This window comes from Symphalangus syndactylus, chromosome 23, assembly GCF_028878055.3.
Source record: "Symphalangus syndactylus isolate Jambi chromosome 23, NHGRI_mSymSyn1-v2.1_pri, whole genome shotgun sequence".
Taxonomy (NCBI): domain Eukaryota; kingdom Metazoa; phylum Chordata; class Mammalia; order Primates; family Hylobatidae; genus Symphalangus; species Symphalangus syndactylus.
In genome coordinates, this window is record NC_072445.2 from 12719811 (window position 1) to 12746396 (window position 26586).

A 26586-nucleotide genomic window follows, 5' to 3' on the forward strand; every position below is an offset into this window, starting at 1 on the left:
ATCAAAAAATCCATTATCTTCCTATATGCTGATGATATTTTATTATAATAAACTTTATAGCTGATCTTGTTGCTCACCATTTATCAGAAAGAATGGATCAAGATCACCTGTTCCAAACTAAAATAATTTTTTGGGGCACATGTCCTCAAATTTAACTGGCTTAGATCCAGTAACTAAATACCACATTAATTTATTTACTTAAGGGTATGTTTTGCAAGTAATTCTTCCAGGTAGATTTACTGGCCAGCCACTTTGCTAAAAGCCATACATTTCATGGGAGCATTAGTTAGATTTTCCTACAGTCAGAGTGAGCAACTGATCATTTCTTTGAAAAATTTCAATCCAAATCTTGATCGTTCTCCAACAGAGCATTCTAATGCCTAAACAGCCCAGGCAGGTGGTTAAGTACTCTATACTCAGCCTAGCAGATTGTTGCCATGTGGTATAAGCATCCAAGGTTGCCAGATTTGAAATCTGTTGACCTCTAAATATTGGTAACTAATGGGAATTTTTTTTAAAGAAAAGAAAAACACGACTTGTCTGTGAGTTTGCAGACCTCTTGCTCTATTGGATGGAACTTGATGGTCTTGAACACTTATTTTTTTCTTATTTTTGAAGAGTTGTTTTTTAAGGAAAATCCTAGATTGCCTGCAGGGGCTCTCTCTATTCACTACCATATGGAGAGGAATGTTCCTATTTAGGTGAGAATCTTTTAATGGGGTGACTCACTCTTCACAAAAGGCTGTCAGCCCTCTACCATCCGCTGATTAGATTACTGAATTCTAAACAGTATGTATCTGCCTTTAGTCAGCCACACAATATTAGCTGGTCCATCAGGACACTGCATACCTGACCATATTGTCCTGAGCACACACACAGAAACCTTCCTCATCCACCACCAAGAGTGTTTTCATGGCTTGTATTTTGAGTATTGTCTTCTGCATATGTTAAGCAATTCTGAAAGAGACAACTCCACAGAGCCCACCAGTGCACTGTGTGAGCAAATAGGCAAAGCTTCCCTTCTGCCCTCTGAAGCTGTGCTGAAAATGAACTGACAATACGCAGATTAGGAGAAAAGGGTATGCAAGTTTATTAACATGCATAAGCACAGGGGAATCACAGGAGAATGATTATCCAGTAACACAACGAGGTCCAGATGCTTATATACCCTTCTTCATAAGAGAAGGAGAGATGGGGGAGATGTGGTAATTTTAAGGGACAGTAAGTTATTTTTAGGAGGAATAAATGGCTCCAGTGCTCAGGCAATGGTTAGTAAATGATTCTCTTTGGGAATTGAGTGGGAAGGGAAAAGGGACAATAGTTTGGGACAAAGTTTGGGCTCTACATGTGTTGTTTAATTTTCAGTCTCTTCCTCTGATGTGAGGTTTAATCTCTAGTTAATGAAATTTCAGGGAGGGGATCAAAGGCAATTGTGTTCCTCTTTGATGGGTCCAATTTGTAGGTATATAAGGGAACTAAAGAGAACAGCCTCATCCTGAGCTTTAGGAGAGATAAGATTGGAGATGCGATGTGGGTGAAGGGGTGTCAGATTTTGAAGCTGCTTCTTTAGTACTTCAAAGTGCCATATATTGGGGTATCATTTTCTAAGCTCCAATAGCTTTTACTATAGGATTGTTACTGTGCACTTGATCACATGAGAATTTTCTTTCAGAGCCAGATATCATGCTGGCTGTATTTTTAGTAGAGACAGGGTTTCATCTTGTTGGTCAGGCTGGTCTCAAACTCCTGACCTCAAGTGATCCACCTGCCTCAGCCTCCCAAAGTGCTGGGATAAGGCGTGAGCCACTGCGCCTGGCCAACCAATCCATTTTAGAATCTCTTAAGTGCTTGCTGTATCAGAGAGCTGGCTTTTTTTCTTATTGCCAATAGCAAGCATCCTTACTGATACAGCACTCTTCATAATCAGTTGTATGGCTGAGGATTATTTATATATACTGTACTATGCACTGAATGTCTGTGTCCTGTGGCTCCCTCCCATACATATGTTTAAGCCTAATTTTCAGTGTGATTGTATTTGGAGGTGGGGCCTGTGGGAGGTAATGTCATGAGGGTACAACCCTCATGAATGGAATTAGTGCCCTTTTAAGAGATTATTTATCTTGGATGTGTGAGAACACAGTGAGAAGGTGCCTGTCTACAAGTCAGGAAGTGGGTCCTCACCAGACACTGGATCTGCTGGCACCTTGATCTTGGGACTTCCCAGCCTCCAGAACTGTGAGACATAAATGTTTGTTGTTTAAGCCACCCGGTCTATGATATTTTTATTAAAACTGCCTCAACTAAGACACACTCTATGCAATCGTGGTGAAAATACTGTGTGGGAAAGCCTCCAGTGATTCCCTTTCAGCCATCTGCTTTTCATTCAAACCACCTGTATTATAACGGTTCTAGCCTTAGCTAGGTAGGGCTCATAGGAGACTGACTTGTTTTACATTGACCATGATCACGGAAAATAAGAAAACTTCTTGTGACCTACTTTTTACTTTCATACAACTTCTCAGGTAAGTGAATTTGGAAGTGAATTGTTCTTTTCCCTAACAAGGCGTAGTGTTACCATATACAGTTGTCCCTCGGTGTATGTGGAGGATTGGTTCCAGGACTGCCCATGGATACCAAAATCTGTGCATACTTAAGTCTCACAGTTGGCATATGAAAAGTCAGCCCCCTATGTACTGTATTTTCAACCCACATTTGCTTGAAAAAAAATCCTTGTATAAATAAACCAGTGGAGTTCAAACCTATGTTGTTTAAGGGCCAACTGTACATTAAAAAAAAATGCACATAAGAATGAATTTAAAGAATGAGCAAGGGCTATCTTTTGTTGTTTTACTTAGCAAGTGGAGAAGGCTTCTTTCCTTAGAAATAAACCTTAAATTACTGAATTTGTGAATGTATTAGCCTTCCCGTTTGTCAGCTCTAGTACTCAACATGTGAAATCGGTCTTCATAAGTTCCTTACCTTTTGATATTCTTGTTTGCACTTTATCACCACAATCCTTTATTCCGTATTCACTTTCTTCTTCCCACCTTTCCCATGCTCCCTTATCCATAGAACTACCCACTTTACGGGCTGTACAGAATCACAATTGTTCTCTGTTCAGAATGAGCCTACAAGCCTTTTCAAATCCTTTCAGTACTCCCTAAGGGGAGCTCTTTTTTTTTTTTTAAAAAAAGAAAGACATGATGGACAAAGGTTTACAAATTAAACATAGTCTTATTTGAAGTTTCATTTTATTTCAGTCTATAAGTATTGCTATTTGTTTAAAGCACTCACATAAATCCATTTCACCCAAAAAGGAAATGTAAAGTGCTTCTAGCAGTACAAGCACGGTTGGCATGGCCTTTCCAAAGGTCTTCCACTAGAGTCTAGAGAAAATCTAAATATAGTCATCCACAAACTGGATGTTTTTATTTTCTGAGCCATTAGAGATTTTCAAAATCACTTTGATTTTTAAAAACCCATCAAATGTGAATCATGGCGGGGAAGACCACTGAGCTGATTTCTGATAACTAAGTTATCACTGAACATACTTTATCATATATGGCTACTGGCATCATGAAGACCTTGGGGTAGGGAAAACTCTTTAGGAGAAATATAAACATCACTTGTGTAGGAATCACCAGGTGTCCCTAGAGCAGTTTTGTACTAAAGACTTCTAGTGTTTACTCCCCTACCACGGTACTCAGGCCCAAGAGCCAAGAGCACAATGGTCAAACTCACTGAAGGTTTTTACAACAAGAAACCAGTGGAGGAGGTATTGTGAGGTACTACAACTTTGAGGCACAATCTAAATACTAAAAGTGATGATGAAATCTTGAGTTGAGCTGATTTATGCCCTCTTAAATCCATTAATAATCCATGAAAGTGATTTCACATGCCTAGCCTGCTTTCTTTCTCACACGATAGCTGGGGGTATTAAATGAGATAAAGTTGCAGCCTAGCCCAGTGTCTGGGTACCATATCATTTCCTTCCTCCTCCCCTTTCCCAAATAAATAAGGTTAGTCCTTGAACTTTAAATGTACTTTATAATAAGAAGAAATTACTTTTTCTGTCAGTATCCTTGTCAGTATGATTTTGAATTGCTCTCAAGAGTACCTTCTCTTTTGTAAAATAAACACTTTGTACTTTACTGAAAGAACACTGTTTCAGTGTTCTTTACTTTCCATTGTGAACAAAGTTGTTTCTGAGGAATTGAAACCCCAGAAGATAACCACAACAAAAACATGTGAATTTTTTTTTTTAAATGATGATTCAAAGGCAGATTTGAAGAGAAGTAATATTGAGGAAGCAGAAGACAAATGCAGCCTCTGAAGGGAACTGTTCTAATTATTACCTAAAAAATAAAGTTATACAACTATATTCAAGGACATAAGATAAAGCACTACTTGAAAACCAGAATGACTGAACAGTTAGGTGAAAAAGAACAGCTGAAATAGGAAGGGGAAATGGACTGGAGAATAATTTGAATCGGAACAGTGATCCATCAGTCCTAGAGGCTTCTGGTATGTAAATATCTTGAATCACATTGTTTCCTTTCTTCTGAAATCTCAAAGGAGAATTCTCACAGCACTACATTAAAGTTGCCATTTTGTTAGGATTCAAAATTTCAATCCAGTAGCCATCAGGATCTTGAATAAATGCCAGGCCTTTCATTTTACCTGCAAAATGAAATTTTTCATTATTGAAAAAACTAAAAAAGAAAACACCATAAAAATGTTTTTCTTTCTTTGAGACAGGGTCTTGCTCTGAATGTCAGCCTGGAGTGCATGGGACGATCACGGCCCAAGGCAGGCTTGACCTCCTGGGCTCAGCCTGCCAAGTAGCTGGGGCGACAGGCACGCACCACCTTGCCTGGCTAATTTTTTGATTTTGTAGAGGCGGGATCTCAATGTACTGCCCAGGCTGCTATCAAACTCCTGGCCTCAAGCAATCCTCCTGCCTTGCCTCCCAAAGTGGTGGGATTACAAGCACAAACCACTCTACCTGGCCTTAAAAACTTTTATTAATTAAAGATTTACTTTGCATTTTAGGCCGGGCGCGGTGGCTCACGCTTGTAATCCCAGCACTTTGGGAGGTCGAGGCGGGCGGATCACGAGGTCAGGAGATCGAGACCACGGTGAAACCCCGTCTCTACTAAAAATACAAAAAAATTAGCCAGGCGTGGTGGCAGGCACTTGTAGTCCCAGCTACTCGGAGAGGCTGAGGCAGGAGAATGGCGTGAACCCGGGAGGCGGAGCTTGCAGTGAGCCGAGATTGCGCCACTGCACTCCAGCCTGGGTGACAGAGCGAGACTCCATCTCAAAAAAAAAAAAAAAAAAAAAGATTTACTTTGCATTTTAATGAAGTACATTATTTTGTTTACAGTTTTAAATTTTAAAAATTCTTTTTGTCAGAAAAGTATGAAAAGTCATACTTTTCATAATGACTAAAATGTTATCTTGCATACATTGCGAATACCAGCCCTCCTGAAATAAACTGTGGGACTGGCTGCACCTTTTAGGTATCAGGCATTTGCCTCACCTTCATGATACCACGCTACCAGTTCAGTAGTTGCAGAAATTGTCTTATTTTAAAGAAGAAAAAAAAATAGGGAGGTGCTGAAGGGAGCTGGTAGCATGGCTAACCCCCACAACCAAAAGACCCAGATGCTTGGGTCATACAAACCCTTTTAAACACTATCCTAGGCAATCCAAATTCTGCGAGAGTCTTTCTCCCAGGAATTCATAACTGAGACTGAGAGTCTAGTATGTCAGAGCTGTCTGCTTAAATGGAAAAATGTGACCTCAGAAATTTATTTGGGGACCAATATGTTGAATTGGTTTGACTTTTATCTCTGGCTCCTTTCCCCAAGATCAATCCTAGAGGAACACAGATGGAAAATGCAGGAAAAAGAAAGAGAGAAAGAGAGAGAGAAAGAAAGAGAAAGAGAGAAGGAAGGAAGGAAGGAGGGAGGGAGAGAAGGAAGGAAGGAAGGGAGGGAGGGAGGGAGGGAGGGAGGGAAGGAAGGAAGGAAGGAAGGAAGGAAGGAAGGGAGAGAAGGAAGGAAGGGAGGGAGAGAAGGAAGGAAGGGAGGGAGAGAAGGAAGGAAGAATGGAAGGAAGGAAGGAATGAAGGGAGGGAGGGAGAGAAGGAAGGAAGGAAGGAAGGAAGGAAGGAAGGAAGGAAGGAAGGAAGGGAGGGAGGGAGGGAGGGAAGGAAGGAAGGAAGGGAGGGAGAGAAGGAAGGGAGGGAGAGAAGGAAGGAAGGAAGGGAGGGAGAGAAGGAAGGAAGGATGGAAGGATGGAAGGAAGGAAGGAAGGAAGGAAGGAAGGAAGGAAGGAAGGAAGGGAGAGAAGGAAGGAAGGATGGAAGGAAGGAAGGGAGGGAAGGAAGGAAGGAAGGAAGGAAGGGAAGGAAGGGAGGGAGAGAAGGAAGGAAGGATGGAAGGAAGGAAGGAAGGAAGGAAGGAAGGAAGGAAGGAAGGAAGGGAGAGAAGGAAGGAAGGATGGAAGGAAGGAAGGAAGGAAGGGAGGGAGAGAAGGAAGGAAGGAAGGAAGGGAGGGAGGGAGAGAGGGAAGGGAGGAAGGAAGGAAGGAAGGGAGGGAGAGAAGGAAGGAAGGGAGGGAGGGAGGGAGAGAAGGAAGGAAGGGAGGGAGAGAAGGAAGGAAGGATGGAAGGATGGAAGGAAGGAAGGAAGGAAGGAAGGGAGAGAAGGAAGGAAGGATGGAAGGAAGGGAGGGAAGGAAGGAAGGAAGGAAGGAAGGAAGGAAGGAAGGAAGGGAAGGAAGGGAGGGAGAGAAGGAAGGAAGGATGGAAGGAAGGAAGGAAGGAAGGAAGGAAGGAAGGAAGGGAGAGAAGGAAGGAAGGAAGGAAGGGAGAGAAGGAAGGAAGGAAGGAAGGGAGGGAGGGAGAGAGGGAAGGGAGGAAGGAAGGAAGGAAGGGAGAGAAGGAAGGGAGGGAGGGAGGGAGGGAGAGAAGGAAGGAAGGGAGGGAGAGAAGGAAGGAAGGGAGGGAGAGAAGGAAGGGAGGGAGAGAAGGAAGGAAGGATGGAAGGAAGGAAGGAAGGAAGGGAGGGAGAGGAGAGAAGGAAGGAAGGATGGAAGGAAGGAAGGAAGGAAGGGAGAGAAGGAAGGAAGGATGGAAGGAAGGGAGGGAGAGAAGGAAGGGAGGAAGGAAGGAAGGGAGGGAGAGAAGGAAGGAAGGATGGAAGGAAGGAAGGGAGGGAGGGAGGGAGAGAAGGAAGGAAGGGAGGAAGGAAGGAAGGAAGGAAGGGAGGGAGAGAAGGAAGGGAGGAAGGAAGAGAGGGAGGGAGGGAGGGAGAGAAGGAAGGAAGGGAGGGAGAGAAGGAAGGAAGGATGGAAGGAAGGAAGGGAGAGAAGGAAGGAAGGGAGGGAGAGAAGGAAGGAAGGATGGAAGGAAGGAAGGAAGGAAGGAGGGAAGGGAGGGAGAGAAGGAAGGAAGGATGGAAGGAAGGGAGGGAGGGAGGGAGAGAAGGAAGGAAGGAAGGAAGGAAGGAAGGAAGGAAGGAAGGGAGAGAAGGAAGGAAGGGAGGGAGAGAAGGAAGGAAGGATGGAAGGAAGGAAGGAAGGAGGGAAGGGAGGGAGAGAAGGAAGGAAGGATGGAAGGAAGGAAGGGAGGGAGAGAAGGAAGGAAGGAAGGGAGGGAGAGAAGGAAGGAAGGAAGGGAGGGAGGGAGGGAGAGAAGGAAGGAAGGGAGGGAGAGAAGGAAGGAAGGAAGGGAGGGAGAGAAGGAAGGAAGGAAGGAAGGAAGGAAGGAAGGAAGGGAGAGAAGGAAGGAAGGAAGGAAGGGAGAGAAGGAAGGAAGGAAGGGACGAAGGAAGGAAGGGAGGGAGAGAAGGAAGGAAGGAAGGAAGGAAGGAAGGAAGGAAGGAAGGAAGAGAAGGAAGGGAGGGAGAGAAGGAACGAAGGAAGGAAGGGAGAGAAGGAAGGAAGGATGGAAGGAAGGAAGGAAGGAAGGAAGGAAGGAAGGAAGGAAGGAGAGAAGGAAGGAAGGAAAGAAAAGACAAGACAAGAAAAAAGAAAAGAAGGAAAGAAAGAAAGAAACCCTGCTGGTGATGGCTGGGGAGAATGGGTGAGGATGGGGTGGGGTGACTGTTTTAACTTGGGCTGTGTGGGAAGTGGTAGTTCTGGCCTGGACCAGAAGGCAGTGCATAATGGCTGTGGGAGAACAGAGTTTTGCTCTTGCTCCTCCCTCACTGCCGTGTGCATCAGCACCTGCCCTCTCACTTGTTCAGATGTCCTTAGCAGTAAACAAGGGCAGTGCAGGAGCCTTGTACTTGTGAGAAACTGAGAAAAAATGGTAGGGCCGAATGATCTCCCCAGCCCTCTCTCCACGCCCAGGGCTGGGGAATAACACTATCGGAAGTGTCTCCTACTAATACTCTTCCCTGAGGGATGAAGTGGGAAGATCCAACCTGAAGAGTTGTTTTGTGGAAGGTGAAATTTTTAAGTCTCATTTCTAGGTGCCTAGGAATCTCTGGCCTAGGCTTATCCAGCCCATTGTCCTGAGATCGTGGGTTGTTAAGGACAGGGATCTGGCCATTCTCTTATTCACACTGCTTCATGCGTTAGAATAGTGAACAGCTGCAGGGGAAAAAAGCTCAGAGGCCACAATAATAATTTGAGAAACATAACCATTAAAAAACCCAAAAGCAATGGATTGTAGATTCAAACAGAAGAAATATTAGAATAATGGACCAATAGCTATTTTCGGTTTTTTTTCTGGAGACAGGGTCTTGCTCTGTCATTTATACTGAAATGAAGTACAATGGATCATAGCTCACTGCAGCCTCCAACTCCTGGGCTCAACCAATCCTCCCACCTCAGCCTCCCAAGTAGCTAGGCATACAGACTACAGGCATGTGCCACCATGCCCAGATAATTAAAAAAAAAACTTTTTGTAGAAACAAGGTCTTCCTATGTCACCCAGGCTGGAATGCAGTGGCACAATCATAGCTCACTGCAGCCTTGAACTGCTGGCCTCAAGTGATCCTCCCAATCCTCCTGCCTCGGCCTCCCAAAGTGGTCCAATTACAGGCATGAGCCACCATGCCCAGCCCCAAGGACTATTTAGACATGTAAAAGTAATGACCGGCTGGGTTCACATCTGTAATCCTAATACTTTGGGAGGCTGAGGCAGAAGGATCACTTGAGGCCAGGAGTTAGAGACCAGCCTGAGATACATAGTAAGACCCTGTCTCTACAAAAAAATAAAAAATTAGCCATACATGGTGGCATCTGCCTGTCGCCCCAGCCATTCGGGAGGCTGAGGTGGATTATTGCTTGATCCCAGGAGTTTGAGGTTGCAGTGAGCTATGATCACGCCACTGCACTCCAGCCTGGGCAACAGAGCAAGACTCCGTCTCAAAACAAATATTACCAATATGAAAAAAAACAAAAAGAATATATTAAGAAAACTAAGCGAAAATTAGAGCTCAAAATTATAACAGGTGTTTAAGAACAAAATAGATGAACTAAATATCAGAAAAGATACATTTGGGAGAAAATTAGCTAATTGATATTCCAGTTTGAGGAAATCTCCCAGAATGCAGGCAAGGACAAAGAAATAATATAAAAAGCTTCTAGAATAAAACAGAAGAATATACAAAGGAACATAGATTGACGGATTTTTCAACAGCAACATCATATGCAAAAAGAAAATGAAGAGTATTTTCAAGACTGAAGGAAATTAAACCTAGGGTTTTCCATAAAACTGTCCTTCAGACATAAAGGCATCATCCTCAGTTACACAGAATCTCAAAAGTTTTGCCTTAAAAACCCTTTAAAGGGCTGGGTGCGGTGGCTCATACCTGTAATCCCAGCACTTTGGGAGGCTGAGGCGGGCGGATCACCTAAGGTTGGGATTTTGAGACCGGCCTGACTAAGGTGGAGAAACCCCGTCTCTACTAAAAATACAAAATTAGCCAGGCACAGTGGCGCATGCCTGTAATCCCAGCTACTCGGGAGGCTGAGGCAAGAGGATCACTTGAACCCAGGAGGCAGAGGTTGCGGTGAGCCAAGACTGTGCCATTGCACTCCAGCCTGGGCAACAAGAGCGAAACTCCGTCTCAAAAAACAAAAACAAAAAATACAAAAAATTAGCTGGGCGAGGTGGCGGGCGCCTGTAGTCCCAGCTACTCGGGAGGCTGAGGCAGGAGAATGGCGTGAACCCGGGAGGCGGAGCTTGCAGTGAGCCGAGATCGCGCCACTGCACTCCAGCCTGGGCAACAGCGAGACTCTGTCTCAAAAACAAAAAAACAAAAAAACAAACAAACAAAACAAAAACAAAACCCCTTTAAAGACCATTTTGGTTGAGGTATTTAAATAAAAGAACAGAAAAATCCAAAAGATGCTAAAAAGGCTGGGCATAGTGGCTCACGCCTGTAATCCCAGTGCTTTGGGAGGCCAAGGTGGGAGAATCGCTTGAGCTCAGGAGTTTGAGACAAGCCTGGGCAACATAGCAGGAACTCATCTCTACAAAAAAAAAAACTATTAGCTGGGTGTGGTGGCATGTGCCTGTGGTCCTAGCTACTTAGGAGGAGGCTGAGGCAGAGGATTGTTTGAGCCCAGGAGTTTCAAGGCTACAGTGAGCTATGACAGTGCCACTGCAGCACCCCAGCCTGGATGAGAGTGAGATCCTGTCTCAGAGACACTACAAGAGACATATGAAGAAAAAGTGATCAAACACCTTGATATATTTATTATTATCTTTAAAAAATAAAATCAATACTATCCCACTCTAGGTAATAGTGACACAATGAGGATGGAGTGAAGCAAATTCCTTTCTTATAGGGGAGAAGATTTGGATATTAAATATATATATATTTTTGAGACAGAGTCTCGCTCTGTCACCCAGGCTGGAGTGCAGCAGTGCGATCTCGGCTCACTGCAACCTCCACCTCCCAAGTTCAAGCGATTCTCCTGCCTCAGCCTCCTGAGTAGCTGGGACTACAGGCGCCCGCCACCACACCTGGCTAATTTTTTGTATTTTTAGTAGAGACAGGGTTTCACCATGTTAGCCTGGATGGTCTCGATCTCCTGACCTCCTGATCCACCTGCCTTGGCCTCCCAAAGTGCTGGGATGACAGGCATGAGCCACCACGCCCAGCACTGGATATTAAATATTTTAATTTTTTTTAAAAAGGATTGAAATTAAACAGTGAAATATTTCAAATGTTTAGATTGAGACTCTGAATTATTTAATATTTCAATTTTAATTTGAAATATTTCAGAAAGAGATCTAAGTAAAATAATAACAATACATGTAAACCCAGCAAAATCTATACATATGCTATTTCAAAAAACCTACCTAAAACTTAAGGACATACAAAGGTTGTAAAAGATGAAAAAGAAACACCATGTGATTATAAACTAAAGAGAGCTGGTGTCGTTATATGAGCATCAGATAAAATGGACTTTAAGGAACTTATTTTTGGGTGGAAAGATATACACTGAAATAGTGAAAGCTGGTGGCCAGTGAAAGAAAGTGGTGGGGTCGGGGAGTGGGAGAGGGAGTCTAGGGTTTTGATGGCTCTCACACACAGGTCCTGTGTCTAGTCCCTTGGAAAGCCACCCTAGTTGCTGTCTTTCAGTTCCCTAAAATACCCAGATATTCTTCCAGTCATTTCTCTTTTTTAAAACTCTGGTTGAAGTGGAGACTTCTGTTACTTGTAGCCAAAAGGGTTTTACTACAACAGTGGCCTCTGTAGGTGGTTAGTAAATATCGACTAAAGACAGGCCTGAACACAGTAAGTAGTAGACTCACCATCATCAGGTTTCTTCACAAACTTGACTCCCAGTTCTTCAAACCTTTTACAAGCACTGTATACATCAGGAACAGCAATTCCAATATGACCTTCCGTGACACCCCCCCAAAAAAGCAGAGAGAAGGAAGAAATAATTACAACAGGGCGTCCAAGTACCACAAGTAGCTTCCAAAACTTGTTTATTTCAAAACATAAGGCACTTGGGAATAGACTTAGGTAGGTTCAAAATCTATAATACATTAAAGCACAAATATAGGTCTAACGGGCTGGGTATAAGTAGTTAATTAGTTGCCCTGAATTATAAATTATTTAAAATTAACCAATATCAGCTCATATACAGTCTAAACAGTTAAGACAATCTACACCAAAAAACAGTAATCATTTACCAATACTTAATAGGTTTGTGGTTGGCATTGACTATAGCAGCCAGCTGAAGCCTGCAATACTGTCATCTTGATTGAGAGATTGCAGAGCAAGGCAGAAGTGTATGTGCTAGCAGAAACTGGGATTAGTATTAACTATAGCTTTTTTTAAAAAAAAAAAGTCTACTGGAAATTAATTCTGAGACTTAAAAGTAAATTATGGTGAGATAGTAAATGTAATGTTTAGATCAAGACTCTGAAATTAAACAGCTCCTAAATAAGATTATTTGTGGAAAATAAAAATAATCATATTGCTAATAAATTGATCATACTTAATTAGGACATTAATGTTAAAATCATAATTATATACATAATACAAAATCACACAAATCTACATATATCACATACAAATAGGCAAACTTACCAAATCCTCGAGGGTCTGAATTGCCATTGTGGTAACTCTGGGTCTCATCATCTTCAGTGCCCCAATTGCTACAAAAGGAAGGAAAACATAGGTACAATGTCCTAGGGAATAGATCTTCTGAAAAGAAAGTAACATCTTTGAAATCTTACCATGTTAATATGCTACTTTACATAATTGGCCTAACTCCTGCTACAAAAATATTGTTTTCAACTATAGAAAGGACAAATGGGCAAAGTATGATTTTAACTAGACTAAGGAGACAGTAAATACAGGTACTGGACAAGAACAATAATAAGAATAATAACAATGCTCATTTATTGTGCTAAGTACTTTATATTTCATTTAAACCCTTAAAACAGCTCCACGGGCTAGATGTGAACATCTCCATTTTATTGATGAAACTGCCACTGACTTGTTTAGAGTCACAGACTCATATCTAAGTCTGCCTGATTCCAAAGCTTTATTGTGAATCAAGGGACACACGAAATCACACACTCTGAAACCAATCTCTTTTGGTAGTTGTTAAAGTGTGCAGATAAACAATGTAAAGAAATTGCCTATATTTTTAAGCGTTCAAGTTTTTAAAATACCAAATTTGAATGTTAATTATTACAAAATGATTTGAAGAGTTTTTAAAGGAACACATGATATCACATTTCTGGATCAAAAATGTAGCAAAATAATAAAAAAAAACAAAATTTTGGATGCTGAAAGACTAATTATAGTACCTAAAAATTAGTTACTGACAATCAGGCAAATATCTTACAATTTCAGGGTCTTATATTCTCTATCTAAAAGACAAATGGGCCAGGCGTGGTGGCTCATGCCTATAATCCCAGCAGTCTGGGAGGCCAAGGCGGGCGGATCACTTGAGGCCAGGAGTTTGAGACCAGCGTGGGCAACATAGTGAGACCTTGCCTCTACCAAAAACAAACAAACAAAATTAGCTGGGTGTGGTGGCACACATGTGTAGTCCAAGGTGCTCAGGAGGCTGAGGCAGGAAGACTGCCTAGAAGTTAGAGGCTTCAGAGAGCCTGTCTCTAAAAAAAAGATCTCATTTGCCCAAGAACAATACAAAGATCAAAAGATGCATGAAAAACACTTCAATATATTACTACAAATGTGAAGTGATTAGGCAGAATTATACTGGTAAGTAAACAAAACAAAAAAGATTTTTAAAAACTACCTTAAAAAATCTAGAATATACATAAATATAGAAACTCATACTCACTGTGTCAGCTCAAGTGTAGCTTTTCTGGAGAGCGCCCAGGCTGTTTTTTCATCTTTATCTTTAGGGATGTCATTTTTATCCTCATAAGCCAAGAAATAGAGTGAAAACTTCATAGCAGGAAAATCACATTTTTGGATTAGTCTGCAATGAAAAAACAACAAGCCTGAATCATTAACAACAGGAAAGGCTAATTCATACTATAATCAACATAACTTAATATTCAAGTTTTACTAAAAAGGAGAGCTATATGTAGTAAGCCTATTTTAATGGAATAAGCAGGAGGAAAAATCAGTGAAAAAATATCATTAAAATGCATCTGTAAATATTTGAAAAATAAAAACTTCTGTAATTCATCAATTATTTAAATATAGTAACATTTAGCTGAAATTATGGTACTTGTTAATAAATAGAAATGGCTATCTCCAAAAGAGACTTGTGTTTATTTGTACTGAAAAATATAAAGAACCTTGTTATTTCATATATATACACACATACAAACACATATATAAATATGTCATTCAGTTAAATAAACACATTTATTGAGTTCTTAATATGCCAAAACATCTAGGAAAGGAAATTAAGGATAGGTGGTAAGAAAGGAGGAGGAAGGACAGACTAACATCACAGAAGACGTGAATGTCAACAGTAAGGTGGCTAACGGTATCAGATACTGCAGAAAGGTCAAACAGTATTAAGACTAAGAAGAGGTCATGAGATATGGAAAGGTCCCATGAGAGCAATGTCAGCAGCAGTGGGGAAGCATCAGCTGGATTACACTGTACTGGGGAGAAGGCAGGTAAGCAGGTAAAACAGTAGCAAGCATGGCAGTGACAACGGGGAGGTAGGCAAGGGAGCAGAGGGCAAGAAATATTCTAGAACAAAGAAGACTTACACTTCTCTGAGGGCAAAGAGACAGTAGAAGAGACTGATAGGAGAGAAAGAGTGAATGAATTATGAATCCTGAGGTTTTAAGAAAGATAACTGAAGTCCTGAACCTTAAGTGACTTTAAATGGTATAGCATTATTTGGCAAGGAGTAAGGTGGCATGAGAATGCATATATGATTTTCTTTAGATTATTCAAAGATGACCTTGTTCATAATCAATAAGAGCAAATGGCTGAAGCATATAGCAAATGGAAAGTTTCTAGAGTTCTGCTTCCAATCTTTTATTTCATTATCACTGCTATACAATAGACCTTGGCCCACTTAGATCCTTGCATTGACTTATCACAAATAAGATTTACTCTAACATGTTTATAATAAAGTATCAAACACCTCAAACACTCCAATCATGAAAAACAATCTCTGCACCTACTAAAGCAGACTACACAACCCTCATGGACCAATCCGTTGGGACTGAAGGAAATGAAACTGTTGCAACTTGCTTTTCTCAGCTGTTCGAATCTTCCAGCTTACTGTCAACTTGTACCCTATTTGGGGGCTCTGCACACAAAGTCAACATTAGAGCTCATCAGACAATGGATACAGGTTCCAGCCCTGCCATATGCCAGTTGTGGGATTTGGAGCTAGTAACTTCATCTCCTTAAGCTTTGGTTTCTCCATCTGTGAAATGGGGATAAAAGCTACCTCCTAAGACTGATGTGAAGACTGAACAAAACATTTGAAGTGCCTGGCAAAAGTGTTCAATAAATCTGTTTTCATTTTGTCCTTTAAATATGTCATAAATATATTCATAATACCTTTTTCTAGAAAAAAATCACAAGAAACTGGACAGCAGTTATCTCTGGTGAGAAGAACTTGGGAAGGGAAGCAATTACTTTTCATTTTGTATTTTTCTGAACTGGTCAACTTTTCTAAATATAGACATATATTACTTAAGTTTTTCTCTCAATGTGAATGGAGGTTATCTAGGCACTAAATTTAAAGATTATTTTATTATTCATGTATCTATATGCTCAAAAGCAAAATGCTCACATAACTTAGGGAAACAAATCAACAATATGACAAAATTATTTCTCAATATACCTCAGTAAAGCTGGAGAAAAAAAGAAAAATAAACATGCTTTAGAAAAATAAATATGCTTTAGGATTGCAAGATCAGTGGATATGACCTACTGAGCAAAAGAAAACACAGCCTAGAAAAATAGAACAGATGGTCACTTTTAAGTAAGCCCATTGGTTTTCTGAGTAGTAAGTTCTTATTATCTATAACTTTCCTGAAGTAAACAAGGGGCTAAAAGTGAACAGAACATCAAAAGGGGTCTGAACACATTAAGGATTTAGATGGGAGCGCTCAGAGAAGGGAGACTGGAGAAAATGCAACTATTTGTGTCTTGTTTTGCCCTTTCAGGCTGGCTGGGATAGAGAAGAAAAAGAACTTAGAAGAGAAGCTCTGTCCAGCCAGGCCTAATCACAGACTCCTGGCCAAAAGAACTTCTGTTACTTCTGAAACAAACTTTAAGATGGGTCTGAAAACACTCTCTAGATTTGCAAAGCTATATATTTAAACATTAAGGTGCCAATAAGTACTTGACTTACGTCATTCCAAGAACTCTAGTATAAAAATCCAGTGACTTCTTAGGATCCTTCACTCGTAGCATGGTCTGCTGCAATAGAAAATCCTATGGAAAAATATTTATGTTAAACATCTTTCACTTTTACCATTTATTACCAACATTAATTGTGCTTTCTGTAACAAGATACAAAGACAGTCCAACGTTATAACACAATTGTTAACCTACCACCTACAGCTTGCGAGGGCTCTCTGCCCAGTGGTATTTTCTGGCTGCAGGCCCCTGTGTGATGCAAGTCCAAAGTGTCAGAAAGTTCCCACTGCAGGAATGACCTTCAACCAATGGTCGATAAAAAACCTGGCATCCCTGTCCCTTGGTGGGACAATTCAGAGGCAGGTACTACAAAGTCCCTCAAAGAATCCCTGGCAGGATTGAACCTCAGTTGCCCACAGTGGTAATCCACTCGTGTACACCTATGATCACCCTCTCTCCCTAGCTCCTAACTGCAGAGCTCTCTGTGACCTCTTCTCAAACAACTGAAAACCACACCTTTCTCTCTAGTCTGCTTTGGGGCTACCCAAACTAAAACACTGATTTTACACATAAAGAGGTTGATCACTATAGTATTTGTTGAATGAAGGCATAAATGCCCTTCTAGAACCATTTACTGGTGACCATGCAAACTAGCAAAGAGTTACTCACAAGATCCTAGACTCCTAAATAACTAAAAGGGTAAAAAGTTACTGTTGCTAACACCTTTGGGAAACTGTTCAACTTACTTATCAGGAAACAGAAGGCTTGACTGAGAAAAGGGTAGAAGGTACGTAAATTCATGGAGTTAAGATTATTAATAGCATTAATAATTCTACTTAGGACTTAACTAGGTATAATAACTCTATATGGTATTACTGTTGATATTCATACCCCATGTTGTAGATGAGAAGCTGACACTGAGTAATTAACTGTCTAAGGCCTCTAAGTTTTGGTCTCCCTTTTCCATTGGTATGTACCTTCCAGACCATGAGTCTGTGAACCTCACTGGTGCTTCCTAACAGATTTTTTTTTGTGTTATACCCATGGCTTGACAAAACAGGCCTGAAAATTCTGACCACTTCCTTTGGAGCCACATGCCATCTTTCTCCTATATAACTCACATCATATAAAATACAAATATAGTTCATTCAGCATCATTAGGAAATTATATTTTTCTCTTTTGCTAAATTTTAAGTAAATGAAACATACTCTTTTAAGCATTAAAATTCTCATTTAAAACAAAACTAGCCTAAAAACTACTTTATCTTATTAAAACTGATCTTAATAAATATAATAATTAAATTCTTTATTCACAACTTATAATCACATACCAGGCAGGTTACATGTTTCTAGAACATTTGGGTTGCTTTTCCCAGTCAGATGCTACAGTCCTAAAGGTCTCGGTTTTATCAAGCAGCCGAGAAAGAGAAAAGTAGCTCTGCACATCCAGGTGCTGGCCTGGTACTCACAGCTGGGCCTTGGTTTTCTCCTGTTGAACATATATAAAGTCACTCTGTGGCTGCCATGATGTGATACCAAAATAAAAAAAAAAAATTTAAAGCAGCAAGACCATGTCCACTTCATATTCTGGTCTAGGTATATATTAAAACAAGGCACTATGAACACTACCAAAATAACAAACATCCTTCTTTCCCAGCTAATATGAGTGGTAGCTGCTTCTCTATTGGTTACAATGTTTGCTTGAGGAAGCCACCTGCAGGACAAAGTCTTATGGATGATCCTTCAGGCCTGACCACACACAATCACACAGACTTTAGCTGGCAGGCCTCATGGGAGAAACCTGTCCTCCCAGCACTGGTTCTCAGTCTCTGGAGGGAGGTGCAAGCAAGGACTAAATTCTAAAGATGTCCTTCCTTATTCTCTCAAACACTAACCTAGGTGCTGCTGTGAGAGACTCTGAGATGGAATTAAGGTCACTCATCAGTGGACCTTAAAATGGGATTAGCCTGGATTACTGAGGTGGATTCAATGTAATCACACAAGACCTTAAATGCAGGAGAGAGAGGGAGAGACAGAGAGCGAGCGTGCGCGCGCAAAGAAAGTAGAAGAGTGTGGCATAAAGGGAGGTTGGACAGATTCCAAGTGTGAGAAGGGGCCAACCTGCAGGTTGGCTCTGAGACATAGGGGCACATGTGCCAGGAGTTAAAGGCAGCCGCCCTCTGCTCCCACCTCACCATACCCATCCACACCTGACAGCCAGCAAGGAAGCTGGGACCCCTGTCCGACAGTGGAAAGAAACTGAATTCAGGGAACAATCTAAATGGATTTAGATGCAGATTCTTCCCTAGAGCCTCTAAGTAAGGAACACAGTCTTGCCAATACAGTGGGACAGACCCATGTCGGACCTCTAACCTATGGAATTATGAGATAATATATTTCCAACCAAGCTGCACCCAACATTATTTGTTGCTCAGTTTTTTTTAAAAAAGGATAAAATCTAAAAACTATCTTTTAAAATCTGCTGTGTAGTGATCCTGTTTATATTTTGTTTCTTCAACATCTTTCTAGTACCAACATTAGTATTGCTAGACTACCAACGACTTTATCATTACTTCTGTTCAGACTACACAGGCTGTACTCAAATCCACATATCTTAGGCACAGAATTTATTTTTTGTTATAGATGCCATGCCAAGTACTTGCCAAAGTCAGACAACCTTAACTATTCTATCCCATAGTCTATCATATCCTTACCTTACAATCTTTCTAGAAAACAACTAGAATCTCAAGAGTCCTCAATAATTCATATTCTTGGCCAGGTGCAGTGGCTCACGCCTGTAATCCCAGCACTTTGGGAGGCTGAGACGGGCAGATCACGGGTCAGGAGCTCGAGAATCAGACTGGTCAACATGGTGAAACCCCGTCTCTACTAAAAATACAAAAAATCAGCCGGTCGTGGTAGTGCATGAATTAATATTCTTTTCTTTTTTTTTGAGATGGAGTCTCTGTCTGTTTCCAAGCTAGAGTGCAGGGGTGAGATCTTGGCTCACTGCAACCCGCCTCCCGGGTTCAAGCGATTCTCTTGCCTCAGCCTCCCGAGTAGCTGGGACTACAGGCGCCCGCCACCTGGCCCAGCTAATTTTTGTATTTTTAGTAGAGACAGAGTTTCACCATGTTGGCCAGGATGGTCTCGATCTCTTGACCTCATGTTCTGCCTGCCTTGGCCTAAGAATTCATATTCTTTGACCAAGATGTTCTCTTTCTAAAATTCTAAGGAAATAATTACTCTGACAAAGATTTATGTACAAAGGCATCCATCACAACACTTACACAATATGTGCCAGATGCTGTTTAAGAGATTCACAGAAACTAATCCATGTAATCTTCACAATAAGCCCATGAGATACATATTGTTATCATTCCCATTTTACTGCTGAGAAAGTAAGTGGCAGAGAAAAAATTCCGGCCCAAGCAATCTGATTCCAAAGTCCTTGCTTTTAAACCACTAACTGCCTCTAACAACAAAGGAATAGTCAGATAGTATGACACAGGCATAATAGAATATTATGAAAAACATTTAAAATGCTGCGTAGAGGTATATTAAATGGCATGGAGATAAATACAGATGGTATATTAAGTCTAATGGCATGGGAATATATAAAACAGTATATTAGCTTTTAAAAACATTATATATATATATACACACACATGCATATGAAAACAAATACCACTTAATATGCTATTGAGATTAATTATATCTTAAAATTAATGTTACAGCCTTTAACTTTATTATTAAGAGAACTATGTACTATATCTGCCTAAACACATACACATAAAGAATATTAAAATTTTCACTTTAAAAAGTCTATATGTGGCAAAAAAAGTAAGATATATTCAATGTTAGTGAATTTATTTATAAAATAGAGGCTTATAAATCCTTTGCTACAAATTGTTAAATGGATATAAAAACAAGTAGGGCTTATTTTTAAGAAAATGATCGAGTTATTCTACGCTCAGATAACAGTTTTATTTTTATCACCAAAATAGCCTGTTAACTCCCTGTCCCTCTTGTAAACACTTGCATGATCTTGAGAAAAAGTTCCTGTTTTAAAAAGTTAAGTTCCTAAAAATGATTGCTGTTTATTGGTATGGTTCTAAAATATCGTTTAAAATACATGTATCTCCTGTTTTAAAAAGTAAGACTTATGCTATGCTCATGTCTTGTCTCACCTGACAGTCCTTAACTTTGTCTTTCCCTTATCATGCTTTAAATTTAGAATAAAAATAAGATGTCTTTTATGCCTAAACTATCTGGTTTTACTGGGATGGCTACTGGGTGACAAAGATTTGCTCCTGTGCCTTATCAAAAGGTGGACAATAGAAATAATGAGGTTTTTTTCAGGGGGAGGAGAAGTGTCATTCTCCAAATTTAATTAACAAAACTACTGTAAGAAAACTTTTTCTTTTGAGACGGACTCTCGCTCTGTCACCCAGGCTGGAGTGCAGAGGCGCAATCTTAGCTCACTGCAAACTCCGCCTCCTGGGTTCAAGCGATTCTCCTACCTCAGCCTCCCCAGTAGCTGGGACTACAGGCGCCTGCCACCACACCCAGCTAATTTTTGTATTTTTAGTAGAGGTGGGGTTTCACCATATTGGCCAGGCTGGTCTCGAACTCCTGAACTTGTGGTCCACCTGCCTTGGCCTCCCAAAGTGCTGGGATTACAGGTGTGAGCCACCACACTCGGCCAAGAAAACTTTAAAGGCACAATCAAGGATGTTTCTAGTGCATGTCCTACCTGCCTACAATACAATCCTTACAAAACTGTAAAAGTATATTTATATACTTAGTGTATTTTATAAAGATCTCCCTGGAATCCTTTTTATTTGAAAAACCCATTATATAAAACCCCTAGTTATCTGGGAAAATATTTTACACTGAGTGACTCAATTTACATTATATGAAGAAACCAGGTATTCATATTAAGGGATATACAAGTGAGATGAGCATGACAGGGAATTTTTTTACCTTCCCCCTTAATTTTGCAATGACTAACATTTTTCCTAGGCCAAGTACCAGGTGCTAGTCAAAAGTTTTAGCAATAAGATGTGTCTGACTCTTTGCCCTGAAGGTAAAGAACAAGCAGGGACTAGAGTCATGGACCACTTATGTACCCCTTTTAAAGGTCTGCACGAAGCACATATTCAATCTTTAAGCAATTTACAAATGATGTAGTCAAATAAATAAATACAAAGGCGTTTACAGACACTGATGACTTCGCTGGAATAAACAGAGGTTACTGTGCCTGATTTTTTTTTTTTTTTTTTTTAGACAGAGTCTCTGTCGCCCAGGCTGGAGTGCAGTGGCGCGATCTCGGCTCACTGCAAGCTCCGCCTCCCGGGTTCCTGCCATTCTCCTGCCTCAGCCTCCCGAGTAGCTGGGACTACAGGCGCCCGCCACCACGCCCGGCTCATTTTTTTGTATTTTTAGTAGAGACGGGGTTTCATCGTGTTAGCCAGGATGGTCTCGATCTCCTGACCGCGTGATCTGCCCGCCTCGGCCTCCCAAAGTGCTGGGATTACAGGCGTGAGCCACCGCGCCCGCCAACTGTGTCTGATCTTAACAAGGCAACCGAAACACTACACCTGAGTGAGTCACTCTGATTCTTATTCAGTAAAGACATGTTCAGTAAGTGAAAGCCTTTGTATGCAACAGGTCGTTTCTCTTACTGGGTCATTACTGTAAAACGAGAGGGTAAGAGAAGGAATTTCTAAGATTTCTTTCAGATCCAAACTCTATGATTCTGTAATCTCTCCTGGGCCCCACGAAGATGAGGAAGGCAAGAAGGGCGGTTGTAACCCACAGCAAAGGCCAAGCAAGCAAAAGTGAAATTCTGGGCGCGGTTAAACTTAAGAATGATCAAATTAGTTTGCAGGAGCTAAGACTGGAGTCGGGGTGGTAAGGAAAAACGAGGCTGGGCAGGACTGGCACAGGACAGGCGTCTTTGAACCTATTTCTGGGAGTTCTGAAACTACTGTTCTCGTGGGCCTTGGCGACTGATTTGGGAAAACTGACCCTGGGTTGGCCTGGCTTCCAGCCACCGTCGCAACATAAACAAGCCAATTCAAAACAGGGTCGCAGTCTTTGAAACTAGCTGAGGCAACGGATCCCCTCCACACTTCGCGGGCCCCACGATCGCCCCATCGAACACCATTATCCCTCTTCCCAGCACACTCCCATCCGCCCGAAGCCGGCGGACCTGCAGCGGCGGCGGGATGGGGTTGGATAGAATGCGGCCCGGTCCCGGCCCAGCGGAGCTCGGGGAGCGGTTCCCTTAGGTCCTGTACCCACCTTGGTACTGGGGTCCGCGTCGGAGCAGCAACTGAGGGCGGCCTCGTCCGTGAGGCCGCCGGACGGGGGCTGCGGTTCTGCCATGGCTGCACTGCAGTATCACAGACGACCGGACCCAAGGAACAGGGGAGTCACCCACACTCCGCCTCGGCCCTGTGCCGCCTTAACTAGGGATCGCGCGATGGCGCCGCGGGCGGGAGACCGCTGACTTCCAGCCAATCGCTGCGCGGAGAGCAAGTTGACTCTCTGCTGATTGGGTCCCAGTGAGTCAGCGCCTCCACCCACAGGACTATGCCTCAGACTACAACTCCCAAGGAGCCTTGCGCATAAAGAGGGCAAACTCGTACAAAAAAAAAAAATGCAGCCCGGGCGGAGTGGTTTCTCTTTTATTTAATGAACTAATTTTGTTTGTTTAACCAAAGTTTGGTAACCAAAGTTTGGTAACCATTCGTACCTCAGGGCTGCAATTTGGTAGAAAATTGGAATCTGACGGAAACTGAAAACTGTAAGTTGTTCTTTTAAAATTGTAAGGATTCAGAGGTTTCTCAGTTTACGCAGCACAGAGTAATTAAAACAATTGTTGAGTCGAAAACCTATGTTCAAGTCTTGGTTCCGCCATGTATTAGCGCTAGAAGCCTGCAATAATTACTGACCCTCTCTGAGCTTCCTAACAGGATTTGTTGAGGATTAAATAAGTTTTCTTTTTCTTTTTTCTTTTTTTTTTTAATTTTTTAAGACAGTGTCTCACTCTGTCGCCCAGGCTGGAGTGCAGTGGTATGATCTCAGCTTACTGCAGTCACTGCTGCCTCGACTTCCTGGGCTTTAGCTGTCCCCTGGCCTCAGCCTCCCGATTAGCTGAGACTACAGGCTGCAAAACCACACCCAGTTAATTTTTGTATTTTTTGTAGAGATGGGGGTTTCACCATGTTGCCCAGGCTGGTCTCAACTCCTGGGCTGAAGTGATCCTCCCACCTCAGCCTCCCAAAGTGCTGGGATTACAGGTGTAGCCACTGTGCCCAGCCTAAATGAGATTTAAGTTGTGGTTTGCCTACTTAGGTTCCAAATGTCCATAACTTGCAGTACTTTTTACATTAATATATATTTTGTGTTCACTGGAAGGCTTAGTCATCACTGTGTCTTCAATGATTGGCTCATTATAGTAGATGCTCATTAAATACTTCTTGTTGTTAAAAGAATAAATGGGAATGACTGGTGCTCACCTAACCAAAATGAGGTTGGGCAGGGATGTATATGGCACTAGCCACCTGGCCACTACCAAGATGTCTCTGTCTCTCATCTCAGCTTTTTTCTGCATCTCAGCTTCAGTTTATCAGACACCAGCTCCATAAGACTAGAAATTTGGCAGCTGTTCTCTCACTAGGAGTGGGAGTAAACTCTCCCTCTGGATTTTATCCAGCCAGCCTGGATTTTATCAAATTGGAAAATCCAAGAAGGAGCTGTGATTGGCCTGGCCTAGGACCTGTGCTTACTCCTGTGATTGAAGCACTGTGATTGGCAGCCTGGATTAGGACCACCTGGTTGGTGTTTGGGGAGGATCTGTTCCTCAAAAGAAGAGTGATGGTGTTCTTATGAGAAGCGAGGATTGCCAGGCAAACTGAACCATGGATGTCCACTGCAAAAGGATAGGCAGGATAAGGATTTCAGCAGAAATGTTGTGCATACCTCATACTAACTTATTGAGGATATTTCATCAAAACACAGTCTATTAGAACTACAGGACTTCTATATGGAACTAGACCTTAAACCTTTTAAACTCGGGAATTGGAGCAATACACAAACTCTCCATATACTGTGTGTTACCACTGAATTATTGAAATTGTCTTCTTTTGCATTAATTTTCTTTTTTAGATGGAGTCTTCCTCTGTCGCCCAGGCTGGAATGCAGTGGTGTGATCTTGGCTCACTGCAACCTCTACCTCCTGGGTTCAAGCAGTTCTCCTGCCTGAGCCTCCCAAGTAGCTGGGATTACAGGCACCTGCCACCACGCTGGCTCATTTTTATATTTTTAGTAGAGACATGGTTTCACTATGTTGGCCAGGCTGGTCTCAAACTCCTGACCTGAGGTGATCCGCCCACCTCGGCCTCCCAAAGTGCTCGGATTACAGGCATGAGCCACTGTTCCCGGCCCTTTTGCACTAATCTTTCTGGTGAGCTTCTCAGAATATGTGAGATATAAAGCATGTAAATGAATAGGAAGACTCAATATCATAAAATATCAATTATTTACTAATTAATCTGTTCATGTAATGAAATTCCAATAAAAATCCCAACAGAGTCCTTCCTTCCTTCCTTCCTTGCTTTCTTTCTTTTCTTTCTTCTTTCTTTCTTTCGAGATAGGGTCTCACTCTGTTGTCCAGTTTGGAGTGCAGTGGTGCTGTCTCAGCTCACTGCAGCCTCAAACCCTCAGGCTCCAGCCATCCACCCACTTCAGCCTCACAAATAGCTGAGACTATAGGCATGCACCACCAAACCCAGATGATTTATTTTATTTTATTTTTTGTAAAGACAGCATCTCACTATGTTGCCCAGGCTGGTCTTGAACTCCTGAGCTCAAGTGATCCTCGCACTTTGGCCTCCCAAAGTGTGATTACAGGTATGAACCACTGTGCCTGGCCCAGGGGTTTTAAATTAAAATGAACAAGCAGATTCTACATTTCTATTTTTAGGGCCCCAAATAGGAAAGACATACTGAATAATAATTAAGTAGGGGAACATTCTCTACTGGATAACAAGACTTTGTACGAGCTACAGTAATTAAGACAGAATGAAAAAAAAAAAAAGACGGTATGGTAGGGAGGCTGGCATAGATCAACAAATGGAAACTGTGGTAGACCACTCTAAGATAACCCCAGTGGTCCTCATCTCCGGGTATTCGCAGTCTTGTCTGCTTCCCTAACCTTGAGTATGGGCTGGATTTGGTGGCTCACTTCTGATACAAAGAGCATGACAGACATGATAAGGTGTCACTTTGTGTCATTTCTGAGATTAAAGAATGAAAAGGTTGTGATTCTTGGGAGCTCTCTGTCACTGTCTTTGATCTCTCACTTGGAGGGTAAGCAAGTTGTCACGTTGTGAGCAACACTAAGGAGAGATGCATGTGGCAAGGAACCAATGTCTCTGGTGAACAGCCAGTGAAAGCCAGACAGCTGCCATCAGCTACACAGTAAAATTGCAAGTGGGTCCTTTTTCAGTGGAGCTTTGAAATGACTGCTGCTTTGGTCAACCCCTTAATCACTGTCTTGTGAGAGACCCTGATCCAGAACTACCTAGCTGGACCATTCCCAGATTCTTAAACCACAGAAACTGTGAGATAATAAATGTTTATTGTTTTCAGCTGCTAAGTTTTGGAATAAGTTATTGTGCATTAATAGGCAACCAATATACACACACACCATGTTTGTGTCTGTGTGTGTGTGTGTGTGTATATATATAAATTTGGTATATGTTATGTTAGTGCTAGTGGGGAAAAGATTATTTTTTCAATGAATGGAGTAAGGACAATTGATTATGTATGTGATAAAAAAAAGATCTCTATTTCATACCATAAAGGAAAACATAAGTCCAAGAGGATTACAGACATAAATGTGAAAAGGCAAAACTTAAAACCTTGAAGAATAAAATATTAGAAAATGCCTTTGTGAATTCATGGTAGAAATTTCTTAATGAAGGCCAGGTGTGGTGGCTCATCCCTGTAATCCTAGCACTTTGGAAGGCTGAGACAGGTGGATTGCCTGAGTTCAGGAGTTTGAGACTAGCCTGGGCAACACAGTGAAACCTCGTCTCTGGGCTGGGCGCGGTGGCTCAAGCTTGTAATCCCAGCACTTTGGGAGGCTGAGGCGGGCGGATCACGAGGTCAGGAGATCGAGACCACTGTGAAACCCCGTCTCTACTAAAAATACAAAAAATTAGCCGGGCGTGGTGGCGGGCGCCTGTAGTCCCAGCTACTC

General features: G+C 41.8%; 1 protein-coding gene across 2 annotated transcripts; it reads right to left on the bottom strand.

Moving 5' to 3' along the window:
- Positions 1-3234: 3234 nt before the first annotated feature.
- Positions 3235-23403, bottom strand: GLO1 (glyoxalase I). 2 transcript variants are annotated; one of them, XM_055264612.2, is made up of 6 exons: positions 22620-23403; positions 16303-16385; positions 13804-13944; positions 12573-12640; positions 11786-11875; positions 3235-4680 (listed from the first exon to the last, which is right to left on the bottom strand). In XM_055264612.2, the coding sequence occupies exons 1-6, from the start codon at positions 22701-22703 to the stop codon at positions 4592-4594; spliced, it is 555 nt and encodes a 184-aa protein (XP_055120587.1). In that variant the 5' UTR covers positions 22704-23403; the 3' UTR covers positions 3235-4591. The 2 variants fall into 2 exon arrangements, with proteins under 2 accessions (XP_055120587.1, XP_055120588.1); XM_055264613.2 differs by lacking the exon at positions 22620-23403 and adding an exon at positions 17642-17798.
- Between the last annotated feature and the right edge of the window lie 3183 nt (positions 23404-26586).